This window comes from Anoplophora glabripennis, unplaced genomic scaffold (genome assembly GCF_000390285.2).
Source record: "Anoplophora glabripennis isolate ALB-LARVAE unplaced genomic scaffold, Agla_2.0 scaffold1223, whole genome shotgun sequence".
Taxonomy (NCBI): Eukaryota; Metazoa; Arthropoda; class Insecta; order Coleoptera; family Cerambycidae; genus Anoplophora; species Anoplophora glabripennis.
The window spans coordinates 13,400-36,668 of record NW_019417733.1 but is presented as its reverse complement, the minus strand read 5'-3'; the positions used below and the strand labels follow the sequence as shown (position 1 = coordinate 36,668).

Genomic DNA, 23,269 nt, shown 5'->3' with positions numbered 1-23,269 from the left:
CAAGTCTATTAAAAAGTTCTTGAAATAGTTTCCGATTTGGTTGCCTTCTATTCGGATACAACTCTGAATACCGACGAAGCGCTCGACGTCCAACATAATCTGATTGCGCATAAACGCAAACCATATCGCGCATTTCTCCATTTGAAAATAAATTATGGCGTGGCATGTTATCTCGCACTACGATTTAGATCATAAAGTAAAGAATACTTTTAATAAGGCACGAATAATACTGTAATATTACTGACAGCACTAAGATAAGTGGAAAATGTCAAAATTGGATTTTAACATAAGCCTACTTGAAAATTTTTGCCGATTTGTAATTGAATGCAAATACATTGGAATTTTCAATGGCAAATTTTACGAGAACGGTGCAAGATAGCGACTATCAAAAAGTATAGCTTTTTTGTGTAAAAGAAGTTGTAAAATCAGAATTTGCTACCTGAGAATTAGATTTTTGAAAGATAAAAAAGTTCTGTCGTTTTCAACGCATTCGACCTAGCGCAGGTGGCGCTCTCTATGAGCTACAAGCAAACCATGGATATATTTCAATCTCTCGCCCCAGAAAACCCCTAACACCAAAATTTCATCTCGATATGAGCATTTATTATGAAATAAATAAGAAAAAACTAAAATAATATTTTGCATTAAACACCCTGTATCTCTGTAAGTATCAACTTTTGGACTAAGGCGAGTTTGTCTAAATCGCAATATTTTCACGTCAGGAATCTAGTCATGAATTTTGGCCCATTACATCGCGACCACCCTGTATATTTAAATGAACATTTGAATATAGAAAATTTTTTTTCTAGTTTTCCTAGCACTTTTCTGAATTTTTGCTATTTTTGACCTGTTTTTTGAAGTTAGAAAATTCCTGTGATGTGATAGCTCAATTCTGACACCGAATCCGTGATCAGAAGGCAAAAATACTACAGATAACATATGTCGCATGAAAAGTACAGACTACTTTTTTTTGTGTGTGGCTGTGTAATTAATAATAAATAATAAAATTAAAAAAATACATCCGGGGCGTTTTGAAACATAGTAATAATTAAAATGGATCAAAGTGCTGTTAAAAATAATAGATGTTATGTTTTATTATCTTTTTTCCATATTTTCTATATATTGTTGCCTTCTAAACTGATACGCCTATGGATTTTCGATCCCCGCACGGTTCATCCTCTTTACAAGTCCAAGAGCTAGCGATGAGTTCTCACTCTCTATAATTTCGACTGCGAAGTATACACAAAAATGTTGATTTTATACATTTTGTCTTTGTGGTTCAATTTTATGTTTATGTTAATTATAGAGTCAGTATAACACTAATTTTTATAGTGTATAAATAAGAATAAAGTATTTTGTTAGGGCTCAATTTTTGTGTAAAAAGTTATAGGTCTTATGCCGTTTAATTGTTATTAAAACTTTGTTTTTTAATTGGTAGACTTTTATTTAAAATATATTAATTCTACTATAATAATAAGTTTATAATAAAGGCAAATTTTATTATGTTGGCTTCCTAGTTAATTATTTTTAACTTCTACTTTATTTTAACTGACTGGAAAAGTGTAAATGTCAGTTTATTTTAAAGAGAGAAGCAGAAAGTCTCGGAAACATATTATTCATTGCTGCAGTGCAACACAGTTACATGTATTATCAGTTGCATTATATTATTATAATTACTTTCCTCTTAAAATCAGATAAGATGGTAAACAGATATAATAATTTGTGTGTGTGCAAGATATAATAATTAGTAATGGGAAAATTCCAATCGAAAATAAACCGATATTCTAATTAACCAAATTTTAATTTAATTTTAGGTTATTGAAACCGCCAATAGTCTGTATTTATCAACTCAAAATATACTATCCGTAGACGATGAAGAAATAGGGGGGAGAAATAGAAACTGTCACAATATCTAACTGTTCGGAATTTGAATTATCAAATAAAAATAATCAAATGAAATATAATTTTAAGTATTATTGGCACCATTAAAATAATATATCACCATCTACAAGAGTGTTATATCTTAATTGTCACTGCTACTAACCTACCAATAGCTACTAGCAGAGAGCAACCTACTAATCTGTATATACTATGAAAGCTATACCAATGTTGCATTATGCGAAACAAAGTGTTGAACTTATGATAAATACAGACTAAAGTCCTATTTAGCATTGAATTATATATACGATATCTAATAAAAAGTTAAGATCATTTGTCAGTAAAATCACCAGACATAGACTAGTTTCAAACTTATTATTAGTTCTCACCGGTATGGTGAGACGATCTGGTAGGAGTTAAGTAGTTGTAATTATTTAGATGCAGGTTATATCTCACCCACACTTAAACCATGTATGCGAGATAGACATCCATACAACTGTACAGGCAATGGAACGGGTGTATATTGTTATATTCATAAGTTCAAATTATATAGTCAGTGATACATAGGTACTTACATAAAAAAAGTTGAGACGGTCAAAGAGGTGGTGAACCCAATTGAATAACACCCTGTACTTTATTTCTTAGAACATATACTACTTGGACAAAAAAATTGCGGACTTAATACCTCGATTAATATAGTACGAACCTCGGGAACTAAAATATGTGTTCAATCACAAAAAAATAATTCTTTACTGTTATAGGCAATATAAAATACAAATCATATCTACAATATTCAAAACTATGACTCATTTTTAAAATATATTTATAAATGTTTTTAAAATAACAAAGGGACAGATATACTGAGGAACAATAAAGTGTTTGCAAGTGGCGCCCTCTAATATGTCGTAGCAAAATTATGATCAAATATGAATTTGTCGGCTCAACATCCGACACCCAAAACTTGAGCAATATTTAATTTTGAAAAGGTTATTTAAAATATTAATGAAAACAAAATTTTCTCTTTGACGCCTTGTATCTTTTTAAGTATCAACGTTTGGACTGTAAGGTAAGTTTGGTTAAGGGGTCAAGCCACTCTAAAATTTTGGAAAAAACTGATCGAGCCTCAGATCAAGCCAAAAAGAAGAGGATATATCAGGAGTAGTGTGTTTGAGCTCTATACAAATTTACAGTTTTATGGTGTATCATAAGCTCAATAATTTCTAATTTTTGGCTAATACAGAGAGTAATTTTTCTTGTTCTTGAGGATTTACATATCATCCTGCGTTAACTATAGATTTCGAGCATATATTTATCAACGAGAGTGCATGTCAAACTAATATTAATCAAAAACTCTATAACTTTAAAAAAGCTAATTACTAAAGCTGAAGTATTTGTATAATACTTTATTTCATACTAACTGCTCATTTTTAAAAATTATGATGATGTTAATGCAACCTTAAACATTTTTTATGAACGTTTGTATGAAATATTTGATATCCACGTGCCTTTATACAGGGTGTCTCATAATTAGCTGCCAACCCTGAACAGGCCGATTCTATGATCAAAACTAAGTAAAAAAGTTCATATGAACATGGGTCCGGAAATGCTTCCTAAGGGCACAGGGACCCATTGAAGAGGGAGGAATGGAAATCATTTTTTTGCAATATCTCTCAATCGCGTTGTGATAAATGAATGAAATTTGGTATACACAGCTAAATTTTGATGAGCAATTTGATGGACTAATCCATTTATTTCCACAAGGTCCATTGGGGTGGGTACGGGGGGGCCCTTGGTACTTTGCGTGTGTAACTTTTTCATCTTTGACTTTTTAACAAATTGGACAGCAAATTCCGTTTTCCCGAACTGTTTTACGTTAAAAAGGTACTCTTGTTTCAAATCGTTATCTTTAACGGTTTCTGAGAAAATCGCTCTTGAATTAATCCCACTTTGGTCAATTTCATAGTAATTTAAACAAAAAAAATTTTTTTGTTTAAATTTAATCTAATTTTAATAAAAAAATAATAATAAAAAATTAAATTAAATAAAAATTAATCCTTTAAATGGAAAAGAGAGGAAAGGAAAATTATTATTATTATTTTTTGTTTAAATTACTATGAAATTGACCAAAGTGGGATTAATTCAAGAGCGATTTTCTCAGAAACCGTTAAAGATAACGATTTGAAACAAGAGTACCTTTTTAACGTAAAACAGTTCGGGAAAACGGAATTTGCTGTCCAATTTGTTAAAAAGTCAAAGATGAAAAAGTTACACACGCAAAGTACCAAGGGCCCCCCCGTACCCACCCCAATGGACCTTGTGGAAATAAATGGATTAGTCCATCAAATTGCTCATCAAAATTTAGCTGTGTATACCAAATTTCATTCATTTATCACAACGCGATTGAGAGATATTGCAAAAAAATGATTTCCATTCCTCCCTCTTCAATGGGTCCCTGTGCCCTTAGGAAGCATTTCCGGACCCATGTTCATATGAACTTTTTTACTTAGTTTTGATCATAGAATCGGCCTGTTCAGGGTTGGCAGCTAATTATGAGACACCCTGTATATAAATTATAGCCATATATCCACCTTATATTAATATACTCCTGAAATTATAAAAAATTTCAAAACCAAGGCTAAACTTTTTAAAAAGCATGAAGAACGTTAGAGCTCACACATTTTAAATAAATTTATTCATTTGAGAAGGTTGATTAAAGATCAGATTAAGGAAGCTTATAAGAAGTATCTAAACAATGTCCAAAATTCAATTTTATACAATCCACAAAAGTTTTGGTCTTTTATTCATTCAAAATATAGATGTACTAGAATACCCAGCAAAATGAGGAATGGAAAATTTTTGTTTAGATAATTATTAACATATCGTCAATGCTTTTGCAAAATATTTTGAGTGTTTTTTACGTCTACTTTTGAACTCAATATCTCTAATAATAATTCATGTATTAACAAAAAAGATGGGCCAGATAAATTACCCTCATTCATTATAAAAGATTGTATATCTGTGTTCGTTGTTCCTTTAAAAATATTATTTAAACTTATGCTTGAAGACAAATATATTTCCACTTAGCTGGAAACAAGCAAAGGTGTGCCCAATTTTTAAGAATGGCAACAAAGTGAATATTGATAATTATCGTCCTATATCCTTTCCAACTTTTCTAAAATTTTTGAATTATACTTTATAGTCGTATACATATACAATGTTATTAGGGCTCAGTTAGTGGTGGAACAGCACAGCTTTCTGATAAACAGGTCGACTACTGTTACAAATTTGATAGTATTTATTTAAGTTGTATCTGAAACTTTAGATAAAGGCGGTCAAGTGGACACTATTTACACAGATTTTGCAAAGGCATTTGACACTTGATCACCAAATCCTTTTGAAAACGCATTATCTCTATTTAAACCATACTTAAATGATAGAGTCCAATTTGTTTCATATAATGGGTTTGCATCACCCAATTACTATGCAACTTCGGTAGTCTCTCAGGGCTCAAACCTAGGGCCTTTATTATTTCTAATTTTTATTAAAGACATTTGTCAAGTAGTTGACTGTAATAAGCTATTATTTGCTGATGATATGAAAATATTTGCATCAATTTATTCCATAGGTGATACCAAATGTAAAATTGTTTCTTAGACCAAGAAGAGATTACCAATTATTTTTTAATATGTTATTACTGACATTGCACTTTCTCGCTATGATACCGTTAAGGACCTTGGTGTACTTATTGATTATAGTTTATATTTTCAGGAACTCACTAAAATAAATGAGGCAGCAAAATCGTATGGTTTTATATTATTAAGAAACTATAGAAACTTTAGCAACATTAAAACTTCTAAAACATATTATTCGTTTGTTGGGTCTAAGTTAGAATATGGTGGCATCATTTGGAATCAATATTATCAGTGTTACAAAATCAGTATTAAAACAATTCAGTGTTTACATTTTTGTACTTTAAGGAAGTTGGAAATTATCCAGAATTAAAATACACAATACAATACAAGTAGAATAGCTGTGCCGATTCTGCTCCACAATTCAAGATGGCGACTGGAGCAGGATCGGCATAGCTTTCAGCCGGCTACGTCACATCGGCTNTATCTGAAACTTTAGATAAAGGCGGTCAAGTGGACACTATTTACACAGATTTTGCAAAGGCATTTGACACTTGATCACCAAATCCTTTTGAAAACGCATTATCTCTATTTAAACCATACTTAAATGATAGAGTCCAATTTGTTTCATATAATGGGTTTGTATCACCCAACTACTTTGCAACTTCAGGAGTCACTCAGGGCTCAAACCTAGGGCCTTTATATTATTTCTAATTTTTATTATCGACATTTGCCAAGTAGTTGACTGTAATAAGCTATTATTTGCTGTTGATATGAAAATCTTTACATCGATTTATTCCATAAGTGATTCCAAATGTAAAATTGTTTGTTACAATAAGAAGAGATTGTCTATTATTTTTGAATATGTTTTCACTGACATTACACTTTCTCGCTATGAAAACGTTAAGGACCTTGGTGTACTTATTGATCATAGTTTATCTTTTCAGGAACTCACTAAAATAAATGAGGCAGCAAAATCGTATCGTTTTATATTAAGAAACTGTAGAAACTTTAGCAACATTAAAACTTCAAAAACATATTCGTTTCTTAGGCCTAACTTAGAATATGGTTGCATCATTTGGAATCAATATTATCAGTGTTACAAAATCAGTATTAAAACAATTCAGGGTTTACATTTTTGTACTTTAAAGAAGTTGGAAATTAACCAGAATTAGATACACAATACAATACATTACTGACAAGGTTTGATATTACCAGTTTGGACCTCAGAAAATGTTCTTCACTGTCTTTTTTATACAAAATGTTACATAACAATATTGTTTGCTCTCAAATTCAGTTTAATATCTTAGAGGACACTCAAGACATACGAAAACCTTTTTTATTTATCAAAATTTTATTTAACTTTTTTCTTAACATTCCTAGATGTAATCTTACTTTAAAATCACCTTTATATGTAATGTGCTCTATCTTTAATAAATTATGCCACGTGATATAAATTTTGATAATTTTAAGCGTATATTGGATGATATAATTACTAAATCAGGAACGTATATTTCGATGATACATATTTAGCTTAAGTATTTATAATTTTTAGTAGTAAAATTCAATTGCTCTGTAAATGGGGTAACTGTTGAGCAATAAAGCTATTATTATTATTGTTATCAATAGGGAAGACCAATTATATGGTGCAGGCATTGTTGACTGAAGGTATACACATAACCAATGCTGAATGGCAATAACAACTTTAAAAGCGTTTTTCGAGAACCAACTTTTTTTAACTGTTCGGAACATAACTCAAAATGTTTTCAACGAATCGACTTGACATTTTTTAGAGACTCACAATAACGTAAGGAACATCGTAGGCGTTTTTTGATTCATTGAGAATTGATTTGATTTTCATTGTGATTGAGAATTGAATGCAAAATTTTATGTCTTTTTTCGATGCTTTTCTTGTTATTGTTCACTAAACCAATTCACTGGTACCATTTTTACTACTTCATTTACACCCTGTATAATAGAAAATGTTTTTTTTGGTCCAAGACCAACATTAAGAAACTTTTCTGGCCACAGAGCTCTCTGAAAAAAAGTGTCGTTGCTTGTCACACCTATAGCCGCCATTTTGAATCCAAATCGTTAGAAAAAATTCACAATACCTGAAAACATGTACAATAAAGGCTTTTTTTTTCATAACACTATATCACCTTTTTTCTCAACTTCTAGACCGGCGTTACCCCTTAAATCATAATATTTCGGCTATTTTTCTACCTATACCAAAATTTTATTCTTCATTTCAAAACTGTATTATGAGGTGAAAGGTTTTAATAAGGATTCGTTAAGTGAAAGGGATGTAAATAATCATACAACCAAATTTTAAGATATGTATAATTATTGCAGTTTTTAACAGTCACTACAAACAGAAAATAGTTATTCAACAGTACAAAAAATAGGTCTATTTGCCAGTTATACTCAATATTTTCTTTACAGTATCTTCTAAGTTACTTCAAAGGAAAATAAACAATTATGTCTCAGTTTTAGTGTAATTTCAAAGACAAATCCTGTAAAAATAAAAATAAAACTTATTCTGAAATTTCAACCGTTTCCTCAACACAGAACGGTGCTACTAAAAAAAAATGTTTGTTCGTATATCTCTGAGGATATTCGACTCCAATAACTGGTGCGCTTTTAGAACATTTTTATAGTCAGTTTTGTGAGAACACAAATCACATTTGTATATTTTTATATTTGGTTTTGTACGAACTCAAATCACATTTATATTAATAAAAATAAAACTTATTCCGAAATATCAACCGTTTCCTCAACACAGAACGGTGCAACTAAATAAAAATGTTTGTTCAAATATCTCTGAGGATATTCGACTCCAATAACTGGTGCGCTTTTAGAACATTTTTATAGTCAGTTTTGTGAGAACACAAATCACATTTGTATATTTTTATATTTGGTTTTGTACGAACTCAAATCACATTTATATTAATAAAAATAAAACTTATTCCGAAATATCAACCGTTTCCTCAACACAGAACGGTGCAACTAAATAAAAATGTTTGTTCAAATATCTTTGAGGATATTTGACTCCAATAACTGGTGCGCTTTTAGAACATTTTTATAGTCAGTTTTGTGAGAACACAAATCACATTTGTACATTTTTATATTTGGTTTTGTACCAACTCAAATCACACTTATAAACTTATATTAATAAAAATAAAACTTATTCCGAAATATCAACAGTTATTTCCTCAACACAGAACGGTGCAACTAAAAAAAAAATATTTGTTCGAATATCTCCGAGGATATTTGACTTCAATAACTGGTGTGCTTTTAGAACATTTTTATAGTCAGTTTTGTGAGAACATAAATCACATTTGTACATTTTTATATTTGGTTTTGTACCAACTCAAATCACACTTATAAACTTATATTAATAAAAATAAAACTTATTCCGAAATATCAACAGTTATTTCCTCAACACAGAACGGTGCAACTAAAAAAAAAATATTTGTTCGAATATCTCCGAGGATATTTGACTCCAATAACTGGTGTGCTTTTAGAACATTTTTATAGTCAGTTTTGTGAGAACATAAATCACATTTGTACATTTTTATATTTGGTTTTGTATGAACTCAAATCACACTTATAAACTTATATTAATAAAAATAAAACTTATTCCGAAATATCAACCGTTTCCTCAACACAGAACGGTGCAACTAAAAAAAAATTTTTGTTCGAATATCTTAGAGGATATGTGACTCCAATAACTGGTGTACTTTTAGAACATTTTTATAGTCAGTTTTGTGAGAACACAAATCACATTTGTACATTTTTATATTTGGTTTTGTACCAACTCAAATCACACTTATAAACATATATTAATAAAAATGGAACTTATTCCGAAATATCAACCGTTTCCTCAACACAGAACGGTGCAACTAAAAAAAAAATGTTTGAATATCTTTGAGGATATTTGACTCCAATAACTGATACGCTTTTAGAACATTTTTATAGTCAGTTTTGTGAGAACACAAATCACATTTGTACATTTTTATATTTGATTTTGTACTCAAATCACATTTATATTAAAAACTTATATTAATAAAAATAAAACTTATTCCGAAATATCAACCGTTTCCTCAACACAGAACGGTGCAGCTAAAAAAAAATTTTTGAATATCTGAGGATATTTGACTCCAATAAACGGTGCGCTTTTAGAACATTTTTATATTTAGCTTTGTAGGTACACGAATCAGACTTGTACATTTGTAATATTTGAACAGACTTTGTGCAAAAAAAGCTGGTGCGCTTTTAGAACATTTTTATATTCAGTTTTGTACGCACACAACTCACACTTGTACATTTGGATTCCCGAATTGTCTTCGTGCAATAACTTGTGTGCTTTTAGAACACTTTTACGTTTAACTTTGTAGGTACACGAATCACACTTGTACATTTTAATTTTCGAATGGTTTACGTTCAAAAACTGGCGTGCTTTTTGAAAACTTTCATTTTCCCTTGTGTAGGTATATGAATCACATTCGTATATTTTGTATTCTCGAGGCTCTGTGGGCAGTGGCCGATTTGTTGTTAAACTATGCTGGAACAGGTATTCATAATCACTCCTGTTCATGTAAATTTCTGAAGTGTGTGATGACTGATGCAATTTTAGACTACGCTTAAATTCAGTTTTGAAAGGACAAGCATCACACTTGTATATTTGGATTTCTGAAGTAAGTTTATGTGTTAATAGACACCTCTTTACATCTGCTTCACATTTAGCTTTACGACTGCACGTGTCGCAGTTGCACTTACGGATTTCTGAAGAGCCTTTGTGCCTTATCTGATGCGTTTTTAGATGTCCCTTAAATTTAGTTTTGTAGGTACACGTATCACATTTGTAAATTCGTGCTTTATAAGGGTGTGCGCTTATTAACTGGTGATAGGTGGAATTTTTAGGATGTATAAGTCCTAGAGCAGGTTCACTCTCGTCTGATGATACATCTTTTGTCTCATATTTATGCATATATTCATTCTTTGTTTCTCCTTCATCTTCCGAACTGTGGCTCTCTTCATTTTCAATCGTTAGTAAGTCGGACGACGAGGAATCACTAAAAAAATTTAAAATGTATCACATTATTATACAATTAACTGTAACACATAAATCATTTTTGACAAACATTTTGAGAAATAGATTGTCAGAGTTGATTTGTTACATTCAAAGTTTCTTATCAATATTTTTAAATATTAGTCTGGAACTATGAGCAAAAACTTAGGAAGTACAAGTGTATTGGCAATTAACCGATTAATTAAATTAGTGTTCATTAACCAAGTCAATAAGAATCTAAATTAACAATTAACAATTAATTTTTACATGTTTTACTGTTATGGTAAAATCAGAACGTTTCAAATTTTAATCGAAAAATTAAAGAATCCATAGAAGTAGAAATAATTGCTACATAAAAATATTTTATCCACAATCACCTTATAATCGGAGTTTTATCCACACATATGAACTGTCTAAAGTGATACTTTATCCGCTAGTGGAATAAAGTAACTTTATTTCATTGGTAGAATAATGAAAAAATAATAAACCTATAATAAATCAAATTTAATTTATTTACTTAATAACATTAACATTTACATTTATAGTAAGAGATCAGCACCTTTGTTGTATATTTAAGTATATTGTTGTATATAAAAGTATATTTCTGATTGATGTATCTTAAAAAAAATCTGTCTTGTGTTAGGCGAATTGGGCGCAGAGAAATATATTTTCTGCATATTTCAACAGCATTCACGCAAAATCCTTCTTCTATAATTGTAAATTTTCTTGAAATGCCCGTATTGGTGTCAAGTATTGAAACAAGTAGGTAACTGTGCCAACGTCCTGTACATTATTAATTTATAAATTTTTCAGTTCGCAGCATCGGCAGACACCAGAAACACCCATTAGTGCAACCTAAAATAATTCAAAGTTCACTATATACGTAACAACATGTAAAAGGTAAAGAAATATTACCTTAATCATTAAATATTCTTCATCGGAAGCCCCAGTCAAAAATTATTCAATGTGTGCTGTTTCCAATACTGCAGCTTTTTTGCTTCGTATTCTCTAGATTCACTCTTCAAATAAGCAGTATAGTCCAGTTACTCAAGGTTTTTACCTCTGAATTCTTTATAACTGAACCGATTGACGTGAAATTTTGACTGCATGTGGGGAATGCCTCAAAGAACAAAACTTATATAGTGCCGAAGTGTGCTTTTGCCCCGGGGATGGTTCCTACACCTTCTTGGGGGTGGAAATTTTTACGCTCAAAATGACCACAGGAATCGATAGAGAAGTCAATTTTAAGTAACAGATGTTATATAAAGTTTTTTGAATAATCCAATATTTTCCGAGAAATTCGTCATTGAAAATGTTGATTTTTTACCGAAAAAGTGCTTGTTTTCGGACAGTTTTTTGTAAATAACTCTGAAACCATTGGATTTAACGAAAAAGTTATAATGAACAAAAAGAAAGGTAATAAAAAAACACATCTAATGGCATTATTTTGTTTTTCTCTAATTGCAATATAAACCGAGTTGTGGATTTTTAAACATTATTATATGTTACCTAAAAACTAAATTCGAACCAGTTAACGTTAAATAACGCCAAAACCATAAATATTAGGAAAAAAACTATTAGAACCTTTTTTAAACTACTTTGAAAAACCTTTAAAATGAGTTGTTTTAAGTCTTTAGAATCAAAATTAACGGAAATATGATCGAAATAACATGATAGTCTCATTTTTTTAAAGAAAAAATTAATAAACAAATCAGTGCCTTTGGTGACATAATTAAAATTAAATGCAATCCATTTACAGATTTCTTCATTTATGTTCTAAGAATATGTTCTGGGTCTTTGACTTACTTACAAAGCATGATTTCAAAAAAAACTTAATTTTTGAAAATGTTCTAAAATTTTTGAAAAAAATTCGATTTTTACGCTGTAACTTAAGAATTAAAGGGTGTACGAAAAAATACAAGAGTAAAAAAATTTTGCTTTATTTTTGCTGAAGATTTTGCTTAATTTTTTATTCCTCTAAAATTAATATAAATCGAGATATGGCCATTTTGTTATCATATGAATGAGAGAACCACCCTCTTGGAGCCCTTTAAACCCTTCAAACTTAAAAATGAAGGGCTTATAAAAGATCAACTCAACAGTTCACGTAGCCCTTACTCCCTGCAAAAAACATATTTAGTATGTGTATATTCGAATAAACCAGTACTATATTATAATACACACTATACTACACACACACGCACACCCTCACACACACACACACACACATATACAGGCTGTTACAAATTCCCTTCTCGGTAAGAGATATGAACTAGCTTAAATGGGGGCAAAGTTGCGTAATCAGGGGACCAACATTATGTCTCTAAAAAATCGAGGCTAACATGATTAGTTTTCGAAATATTTGAAAAAAAATCGAAATTTTGGAAATTNGATATGTAATTTTTTTTACATTTGACCCTATAAAATTAAAAATAACACAATTATTGCTATAAACTTGCATGTATCTATAACTATATATCCTAGGATACTAACGTCTTCATTCGCAAAGATTTTTGAAAATAAAATAATAGAAAAATCATTATTTCTAAAAAGTACAGATTCTGCAACGTCCACAAGATACATTAAAAATGTGATTATTGAGATTCGCAAATTTTTTATAATGAGTACATACCCCCCGAGGTATGTACCGCAGTCAACGTGTTAAATAACGTCAAAACCATAAATATTAGGCAAAAAAACTATTTGAATATTTTTTTAAAGTACTATGAAAAACCTTTAAAATGAGCCGTTTTAAAAGTCTAGAATCAAAATTAACGGATGGATAACGGATGATAGTCTCATTTTTTTAAAGAAAAAATTAATAAACAAATCAGTACCTTTGGCAACATAATTAAAATTAAATGCAATTCATTTACAGATTCCTTTATTTATGTTCTAAGAATATGTTCTGGGTCTTTGGCTCACTTGCAAAGCATAATTTCGAAAAAAACTTAATTTCTGAAAATGTTAATTTTTAAAATTTTTGAAAAAACATTGTTTACGCTGAAACTTAAAAATTAAAGGGTGTGCGAAAAAAATACAAGAGTAAAAAAATTTACCTTTATTTTTGCTGAAGATTTTGCTTAATTTATTTATTCCTCTAAAATTAATATAAATCGAGATATCGCTATTTTAAATTATCATGTGAATGAGAGAACCACCCTCTTCAAGCCCTTTAAACCCTTCAAACTTAAAAATGAAGAGCTTAAAAAAATCAACTCAAGGTGATAATTTTAAGAAAATTTCAAACAAGAATTTTGGAGCTCGTCCAAAAATTTGAAAAAAAGTTTGTATTAACTTACCCTCTAAAATGCACAATTTTCGAGATACAGGGTGTTGAAATTATAAAAAAATTTCGTTTTTTACGAATATCTCCAGAACCGTTTATCGTACAGAAAACAGCTTTCGTAAACATTTACTACTCATAATAAGCTATGTTCTGTGCCTGAAAAATTTTTTTTCAAACTCATAATTGGTGAAGATTTTGAAGGGGAAGTGGGTGTTTTTCTCCCCAACTTCTACGCCACTGGAAATTGTACGGTTTTGAGACCCCCATTTGAACCGCCAATGTTTTCTACACAAAAAGTACTCTTGGTCATAAGCTCTAAAGTTGACCGTTTTCGAGAAAAATCTACTTTTATGTTGAAAAACATGGTCAATTTTTTTAAATAATTTTTTTTTACTAATTAAACTAAATTTATTTAATCGTTAGAACAAGTAACAAAACCAAACAACTTCATAGTTGCAAAATTTAAAAAAAACAAATCGTACACAGTTAAATTAAATGTTGGAAATGTCCTCCGTTAGCTTCAATGCACGCAGCAATTCTTCGACGCATTGACTGTCTAACAAGCAAGAAAATTTCCGGAGTATTCAGAATTATGTCGCAAGATGCAACAATGGGTACTCTTAATTGATCAACATTTTCAACTGGAGTAGCGTAGACTAGGGTTTTGAGATGGCCCCAAAAGAAAAAATCTAAACAATTAAGTTCGGGAGATCGCGGGGGCCAAGGGTGGGGACCTCCTCGACCAATCCAACGGTCTTGGTATTCGTCGTCCAAGTATTGGCGAGCAACCAAACTAAAGTGGGCCGGAGCTCTATCATGCATAAAGTACATGTTTTCTCTTACTTGAAGCGGTACATCTTCCAGCAGTTCCGGCAGTACTTCTTCTAGAAATTGTCGATAATCTGCACCGTTTAATCTGTTCGGTAAAAAATGTGGGCCTATCAAATGATCACCGACGATGCCAGCCCAAACATTCACAGAAAATTGTTGCTGATGATTGCCTTTTGCAATTTCATGTGGATTTTCTTCAGCCCATATGTGGTTATTGTGAAAATTGAAAATACCATCTCTCGAGAAAGATGCTTCATCGGTAAACATAACTTCGGCTCCAAACTGAGACATGACATTTTCCCATAGTCGTTGGTGAATGAGTTGAAACAAGTTATGATGTGGTACTTGGCGATCACGATGTCTTTCTTGATACAACCGCCTTGCTTCTGCCGAATTACCGTTCGCCATTCCGTAAAGGTAATGCATTTCGCACATTTCAGCGTTTGTGTAATTCATTTTTACTTTTGTAATACAAATTGACTTTTCGCAGGTACAAACTAATTGTTATTTTGACAGGAGGTAGCTTTTGTTTTAAAATTTAAAGCCTACTTGATAAAAAAAATTATAATACATTTAGTAAAATAAAAATTTTATTTAAAAAAATTGACCATGTTTTTCAACATAAAAGTAGATTTTTCTCGAAAACGGTCAACTTAAGAGCTTATGACCAAGAGTACTTTTTTTGTGTAGAAAACATTGGCGGTTCAAATGGGCGTCTCAAAACCGTACTTTTTCCAGTGGCGTAGAAGTTGGGGAGAAAAACACCCACTTCCCCTTCAAAATCTTCACCAATTATGACTGAAAATAATTTTTCTGGCACAGAACATAGCTTATTATGAGTAGTAAATGCTTACAAAAGCTGTTTTCTGTACAATAAACGGTTCCGGAGATATTCGCAAAAAACGAAGTTTTTTTTACAATTTCAACACCCTGTCTCTCGAAAATTGTGCATTTTAGAGGGTAAGTTAATACAAACTTTTTTTCAAATTTTTGGACGAGCTATCACATCGTGAAGTCCTGCGCATATATTATGAAACACCCTGTATACATATTTAGTATGTGTATATTCGAATAAACCAGTACTATATTATAATACACACTATACTACACACACACACACACCCTCACACACACACACACACACACACACACACACACACACACATATACAGGCTATTACAAATTCGCTTCTCGGTAAGAGATATGAACTAGCATAAATGGGGGCAAAGTTGCGTAATCAGGGGACCAACATTATGTCTCTAAAAAATCAAGGCTAACACGATTAGTTTTCGAAATATTTGAAAAAAAATCGAAATTTTGGAAATCCGTTTTTGTTTCATTTCAGCTTTGTTTGAGGTGATATTGAAAAAGAAGAACACTTTCTCATGGCCCTCTATCGAATGGCATAATCAATTTTTATATGTAACGTTATGTCTCTCCAGGACCATCACCAACTTCATTTTTTTAAATACAACCCTGTAAATTTTATCAATTATTTGCAAGCCTTCATGACCCCCAATACTGTACTGCCTCAGCCCGATCCAGATTCAGACGTTTTGTTATTGAATTATCGTACACTCTAAGTGCCGTTAGACCCTGTGAAATCTATCTAGTTATTTAAAGTATTAATTAATAAGGGTTGAAAAGTTGCAATTCAAAATTATTTTATAAGAAGCGAATAAATGTTTATTTAATACGAATGCACATTTAAAATGTTTCTACTCTTTCAACAATATTTTTTCATTTTATTTTCGAGAGAAGGGTTGAAATGTTGCAATCGATAAAAAAGATTTTTTAATCAAGATATCAATTTTAAGTTGATAAAAATGCATGACTAAAAAGTTTTAAGCTGAAAAAAAATTGTTCATTCAAAGGGGTGGTTTTTAAAGGCTTTTCCGGGTTGAAAATTTGGGATACATTAAGTTTCATGTTAGATAGCACATGAAATTACTCATACTGCATAAATAAAAAAGATTTGATTACATAAAATGCTTAAATTTGTATTTTTTATTTTTTTTCCAATAAGGGGTGGTTTTCACCCCTTAAGAACAGAAAGCACACCTAGCGCATAAATAAGTTTTGAAGTGGGGGGTAAGATGAGCCTAATTCTAAATTTTGAAAAAAATCGATGCAGTTATAAAAAATTCGGAGGTATTACTATATTTTCAGCTACAGTAACTGGGCTAATAAGCTTGTTATATTTTCCAATATCTATATTTTTGTTGGCCTTTATAGTAGCCTTCAACATCGAATACTACCAAAAATTTGCATATTTTTTCTTCAAATTTAAAAAATACGATAGCATGACTTCTTCATTTATTGTCATTACTTACCGTTTTCTCCTCTGTTCGTTAAATTCAGCGAACACTTTTTCGTAATGTTCCCTGGATTTCGCTGGCAATAAATGGAAAATTGCTTCTCGAGCTTCTTCAAAATCAGCCACAGGAACACAATTACTCTCATGCATTTTTATCAAATTCATATAGAACTGTTTAATAATTGATATTAAACAACGTACCATAGCAACCAGTACGTACAACAAAACCTACCACATTTCATTGAGTACTAGCAAGAAATATCAAGTCATGCGAATATTTTTTTATTAAATTCCAGTAATTCTGACTCCACAAATATGACTGAGATGTGATTATGGATAAAACGTTGTATTGCATTCGTGTTTTCATTGCCTTTCATCCACTTAAAATGCTACTAAAAACACTTACAACAATAAATATTATACTGCGCATTGAATTAAAAAATATATATATATTTTAAAATCATTTCGAATAAATGGTGATCCTAAATTGAGAGTGCCTAGCTCTGCTGTTTTGATACAAATTTGTTTTATGTAAAGGACAATTAGATAATTTAAAAATGATAATTCCAGATGTTAAGATACTTTGGAGACGAGCAAGTAAAAATAAAGACAATTTTTACGGACTACCATACGTGTTATAAATGCAAAATTTATTAAACCGTACAAAATAATTCTCGCTTATCTGCCTACTTTTTTTTAAATATTGTGTTTTCGAAAATAGGTTTCGAGAGCAATTATTCAAATAAGAACATTTTCTTAAATTTGGGCTAGGCAAATGATCTTTCATTTCTGGCATGGGTAATTAATTGCTATAGCGTGACCCGTCCAGATCGTCACAAAACTTTTCCCGCTCCCGTATTTTTGAACATGCTGAAGTTATTTTTGTGCGGTCGAACTTCCTTTCCGAGAAAAAAAAAATTCAAAATTCTAACCTGGACATTTTACTTAACACTACGCACGACACTGTATATTTTATCTAACTTGAAGAACTTCTGTAATACTAAATGAATACAAATTTAAAGCAAGAAAATAAAAATTATTTATTGCTTCTCTCCGCCATCTGCAATTCGTGATGTCATTGTCAACTCCCCCCACTCTCATTCATCAACGTTCATCACAGTCATAGAAAACCGTTAGTACCATAGATAAAAGATAGTACTATATTTTCTATGATCACAGATCACAGTTGGTCCAATGATGCAAGATATAATTTTTGTTTATTAAATATATATTTTTTTACTTGAAATTTGCGAAAATGTGTTTCTTAAACAATGTTTATTGTTCATTACAGATGATCTGAAAGCTACACAGTGTTGTGTGAAATGTCCCGGTTAGAATTTTGAAAAATTCTTTTCTCGAAAACTAGGTTCGACCGCAAAGAATAACGTTCAGCACCATAGAAAATGTGAGTGTAGGAAAATTTTGTCACGATCTGGGCGAGTTACGATACAGTAAATAATTACCGTGGCATGTTATACAGTGTGTCCCCGGATAGGGTACCGCGCTCTCGTAAACTTTTTTATTGTTGATTTTTCGGGAAAAAGATATTCTTGATAAAGAGTTTTGATTATCTTGGGAAGACACGGACAGTAATCAAATATGTAATAAAACATACAGGGCGTCCAAAAAATTTCAAAATGTGAAATATTTCCTGAGCAGTGTCTAATTTTTGTTTTCGTTAAAAACTATACAGGGTGTAAGCAAATTTTACCGACAACGTTTGACTGCATATTCACGACGATAAATAAATACGATCTACGAAAAAAAAGTTGAATAAAAAGTTTTTGGTTTGAGTTACAAGCCTTCAAAGTTGTCAAAAATAAAATTAATTTAATTAATAACTCATAACCCTTTTACCGATCGCGTTAAAATTTGGCACATTTATTTGGACTATTATGGCATATTCGATATACTGGGTGATAGTTTTTTCCGGTTACCCCTCCTTTTTAGTGGTTAAAATTTTTACACTGGTCGTATTTTTTTTAAAATGGGCAGCTACATTGAAAAGGTCGTTTTATTTAAAAAAAATATTGTCTCGAGAAAATCGCCTACACAAAAGCCATTCTTGAGAAAATTGGCATTATTTGCAGGTCTGTGCGTTTCGGTTTGCGTAACAGTGTCATGGATTTAAAACTTTGAGATCAGTAGACGATGAAAACAAGATGTTGATTGCGGTGGCTATCAGGTAATTTCATTATTGTCGTGTTTCTTTAGGATTCTCATCACTCCACACATGCAAATTATGAAAATTTACAACTCTGTTCCTTGTAGAACAAGATTCGTCGGTACGAAACAATTTTTGAAGCAAATTATTATCTTCTGCGAAGTCATTCACCAACCAGCAGCAAAATTGTAAATGCGCATTGGGATCTAAATTTTTATGTTCTTGCGCAGGAGTTAAATGAAATGGCCGAAGAAGTTTTTTTTTAAAGTTTTATGAACATTAGTTTTATATTATTTAGTTGTCTTGATATACTGCGGATACTTCAAATACAATTTTTAACGGTAACAAAAATTAATGGCACTTTGCTTGGGAAAAATTTCATATTTTGAAATTTTTTGGATGGCCTGTATGTTTTATTACATACTTGATTAGTGCCCATGGCTTCCCAAGATAAGCAAAACTTTTAGATCAGGTATAATTTTTTCTCGAAAAATTAACAATGAAAAAGTTTACAAGAGTGCGGTACCCCATCCGTGAATACGCTGTATAACAGATTTCGTTGAAAATAAAATTTGCATAAATTTTTCTCAGTGGTATGACAATTTTTGAGGAAAATATGACTGGCAAAATAGCTTTGTTAGTGGTTTGAATTAACATAGATTCTTTAATTTTCGGTAGGATTATAACTTTCTAGAATCTGGCCACAACTTTTTACATTATGTAGTGATCTAAATAGTAAATTTTGTAAAACAGTTACATGATATATTCTCCTATCTTTATACAGGGTGATCCAGATTTTAATAGACAAACTGCGGGAAAGTACTAAACAACAAAAATTAACATCACTTTGCTTTATGAACATAGGCCAGAAAGTCATCGTTTATGAGATACAGGGCGTTGAAATTAATAGAAATAAAACAATTTTTTTTAATATCTGGTAGACCGTTGCATCAAATTTATCCAAATTTGGTACACATTTTTCTAGTTCTGTACTCTCATAGTCCAAATTAAAAAATCAGTGGCGCAGAAACAAGGATGTCATTTCCTTATTTAAAGTAAAACTTCTACGCCACTGAATTAATTAATAATATGAATACATTTTATAAGGGTCTGAAACATTCCGGATGAAAAAACATTCTTTTATTTTTGTCGAAAAGTCAATGGTTTACGAGTTATGAGGCATATTAGCCAAGTAAACAAAGCGTTGAAATAGGGAAAAATAAAATGAATTTGGGCGATCCAGTACTAAACAACAAATATTAACACCACTTTGTTCCATGAACATAGGCGCAGAAAGCCACCGTTTATGAGATACAGGGTGTTGAAATGAAAACTTTTATAAAGAAGTAAAAAATAAGAATAGCATGATGATTACATTAAAAACGAGATTTTTATTTCTTACTTTGCTTAATTTTTTGTTTGTGCACAAACTAGTTGTACAATGAACCGAGAAAACAATGCAATGCAATGCATACTATTTCCGAACGTGTCGATATGGTGTTGGTGTATGGTGCAGCCGGAGAAAATGCGCTATCGGCGACTAGGGAACGATGGCCACAACGTCACCCCCCATGTGTAAATACAATCCTACAGTGCGTTCAGCGGCTGCGAGATACGTTAAGTGTTATTTCTCGAGGAGAAGGACGTGGTCAGCAAGTCAATCTTAATATTGAAGATGCAGTGTTGGAAAATCTTGACAAAGACTCCACAATTAGTACTTGACGACTCGCACAGCAAGTAGGAACCTCATCTCGTACCGTACATCGCGTCTTAAGGCGCAGCTGTTGCACCCCTATCATCTGCAACCAGTTCAACAGATTTTACCCCGGATTGTGATTGTTTTTGAAGATGGTTTTTACGGCAATGTGCCAATCACGTAGACTTTCCTGCTTATGTTTGTGTAACAGATGAGGTGACATTTACCCGTGATGAAGTGAATTTCCACAATATGCGCATATGGGCCAATGAAAATCCACACGCGATTAGGGAAACTCATTTTGAACATCGGTTCTCGGTAAATGTTTGGGCTGGCATAATAGGCGATGTACTTGTGTACATAATAGGTGATGTACTATTTCTTTGAAGGACGACTAAATGGACCATCGGATGCTGACTTTTTGGAGAACCGGTTGCCTGAATTATTGGACAATGTGGCATTACAACTTCGGGCATGCTTGTTTTATCTTCAAGATGGTGCTCTTCCACACAGTACTCGAGAAGTAACGAGACTTTTGAATGAAATGTTTCCTCAGCAATGTATTGGATACTTTGGTCCTATGCTGTGGCCACCTTGGTCACCCGATCTAACTCCAATGGACTTTTATCTTTGGAGTCACTTGAAGTCATTGGTTTACAATACTCCAATGGCTACGGTGGAAGAATTGCAAAACCGTATATTTGAAGCTGTTGACACAATTAGGGGAATACCTGGAATTTGGGAAAATATTCGACAAAATTGAGTGCGTCCGTGCCATGCCTGTATCCCCGCTAATGGGGATCAATTTCAAGATTTTCTCTAGAAATGGTAAGTTTTATTTCATTTTGTTCCATATTTTAATGGAGTTTGTTTAGTGCACGCAGTTGGCAAATACAGACGCTTACGGATGTGGTTTTGTTTGCGAACTCTTGCAGTAACAACAATGCATTTAAGATAGTAATTACTATTAATTATTATAATAAGATATCAGTTTTTTTTTAAATATTTATTTTTCTTAGTTTGTAGATGTTATCTTTTATTGTTGGCTACGAAATACTTTACTATTTTTTAAATGAAAGAAAAAACATTAACAGAGTAAGTATTATAATTTGGAATTTGCTAGGCATAGTTGTATTTAGTACTAAATTCAAGTAATAATAGGTATTAAAATAAATATGTAGGTATTGTATCTGATTATTTGAAAATAAAAATTACATATGTGACAATGGACTTTCCGCTTACTTAGCCGTAATATAAAATATGAGGTTGTTGCAATGCACATACAGGCTGTTCCAATAGTGTGACAAAGTTTATAATTATTTTCAGTTATAGCTGTATAGGGCAAAATCTTCAGGCCAAAAACAAAATTTTCTGAATGTTTAATTCGGTCTGAAAATAATGAATAATGGAAATATGTAATAATAAAATTTGAATCTGAGCAAATAACTTTTTTCGTATCACTACTACAGGCAGTTACTAAACTTTATCCCACTATTGTGGCACCCTATATATAACTAGATATATCATTATGGTAAATCAAAAACATAATAGGTAAAAATGTATAATTATCTATGTTTATAACAAATATTATCTGGTAAAATTCTTTTCTTACTTTCAGATACAGAGACAGTTAAATATAACCAGAAGAAGTCTATATGTTAATTCGTAATATACCTATAGTGATGAAAACAACCCGCTCTATGTGGAACAAATTAAGAAAGATGAAGAATTATGGAAAAAATCAATGGCAACAAATTTGGAACAATTTTATAAAAATTGTATACTGCCTGTAATAATAATATACAAAAAAAAGATGTATGGATCCACAATATATTATAGAAGCACAAATTAATAAAAAAATAATTTTATTTTAAGATTTTTTAAATTTTTTTCCTGTTCTGCTGTACCTAGTCTATTTATTTCTTTATTATTTTCGTTTATTTACATATTTATTAAACTACACTGTTCCACAGAATTTCTGTTTATATTGGAGGTTTTAAAGTACCTACAACTATTTTTTCAAGTGAAGTGAGAGTTCCTAGCGGGCAGCCGACCAGAGCACACGTGTTTTGTGAAAGTGTAGTGCAAGGAGCAAATTCTACCTGCCTTTATTAAGGCTACCTGGAAAGAATCCCTTTCTTTCCTTTTAATCACCGACCTAATCCCCGGCTTAAGCATAGACGCCGTCGGCATCTTTGTTACAGCACCTGTGCCGGGGTTATGCCCAGGTAAGTTTTTACTTATTTATCAGTTATTTGCATTACTTTAGAATACATTTCTTTAAAATTGCGACCCCCGACAAACAATATACCAGACAGACAAATACACCAAAAGACACGTACGCCCCCGTGAGGGGGCATCCCCACACGACTAACACTTACACACCTTCCC

At 31.5% G+C, this 23,269-nt stretch overlaps 2 protein-coding genes across 2 annotated transcripts in view; one reads left to right on the top strand and one right to left on the bottom strand.

The window, feature by feature from the left end:
* The window catches only part of LOC108914815 (zinc finger protein 90-like), an 8,264-nt gene extending 6,348 nt beyond the window's left edge, over window positions 1–1,916 (top strand). The window contains exon 3 of the mRNA XM_023456489.1: window positions 1,815–1,916. Within this exon, the coding sequence (XP_023312257.1) occupies window positions 1,815–1,916 (102 nt within the window). The remainder of the gene's footprint in view (window positions 1–1,814) is intronic.
* Window positions 1,917–9,588: 7,672 nt separating this feature from the next.
* The window catches only part of LOC108914814, a 20,131-nt gene continuing 6,450 nt past the window's right edge, over window positions 9,589–23,269 (bottom strand). Inside the window, exons 4-5 of the mRNA XM_023456487.1 lie at window positions 10,290–10,585; window positions 9,589–9,632 (exon numbers count right to left, since the gene is read on the bottom strand). Of these exons, the coding sequence (XP_023312255.1) occupies window positions 9,589–9,632; window positions 10,290–10,585 (340 nt within the window). The remainder of the gene's footprint in view (window positions 9,633–10,289; window positions 10,586–23,269) is intronic.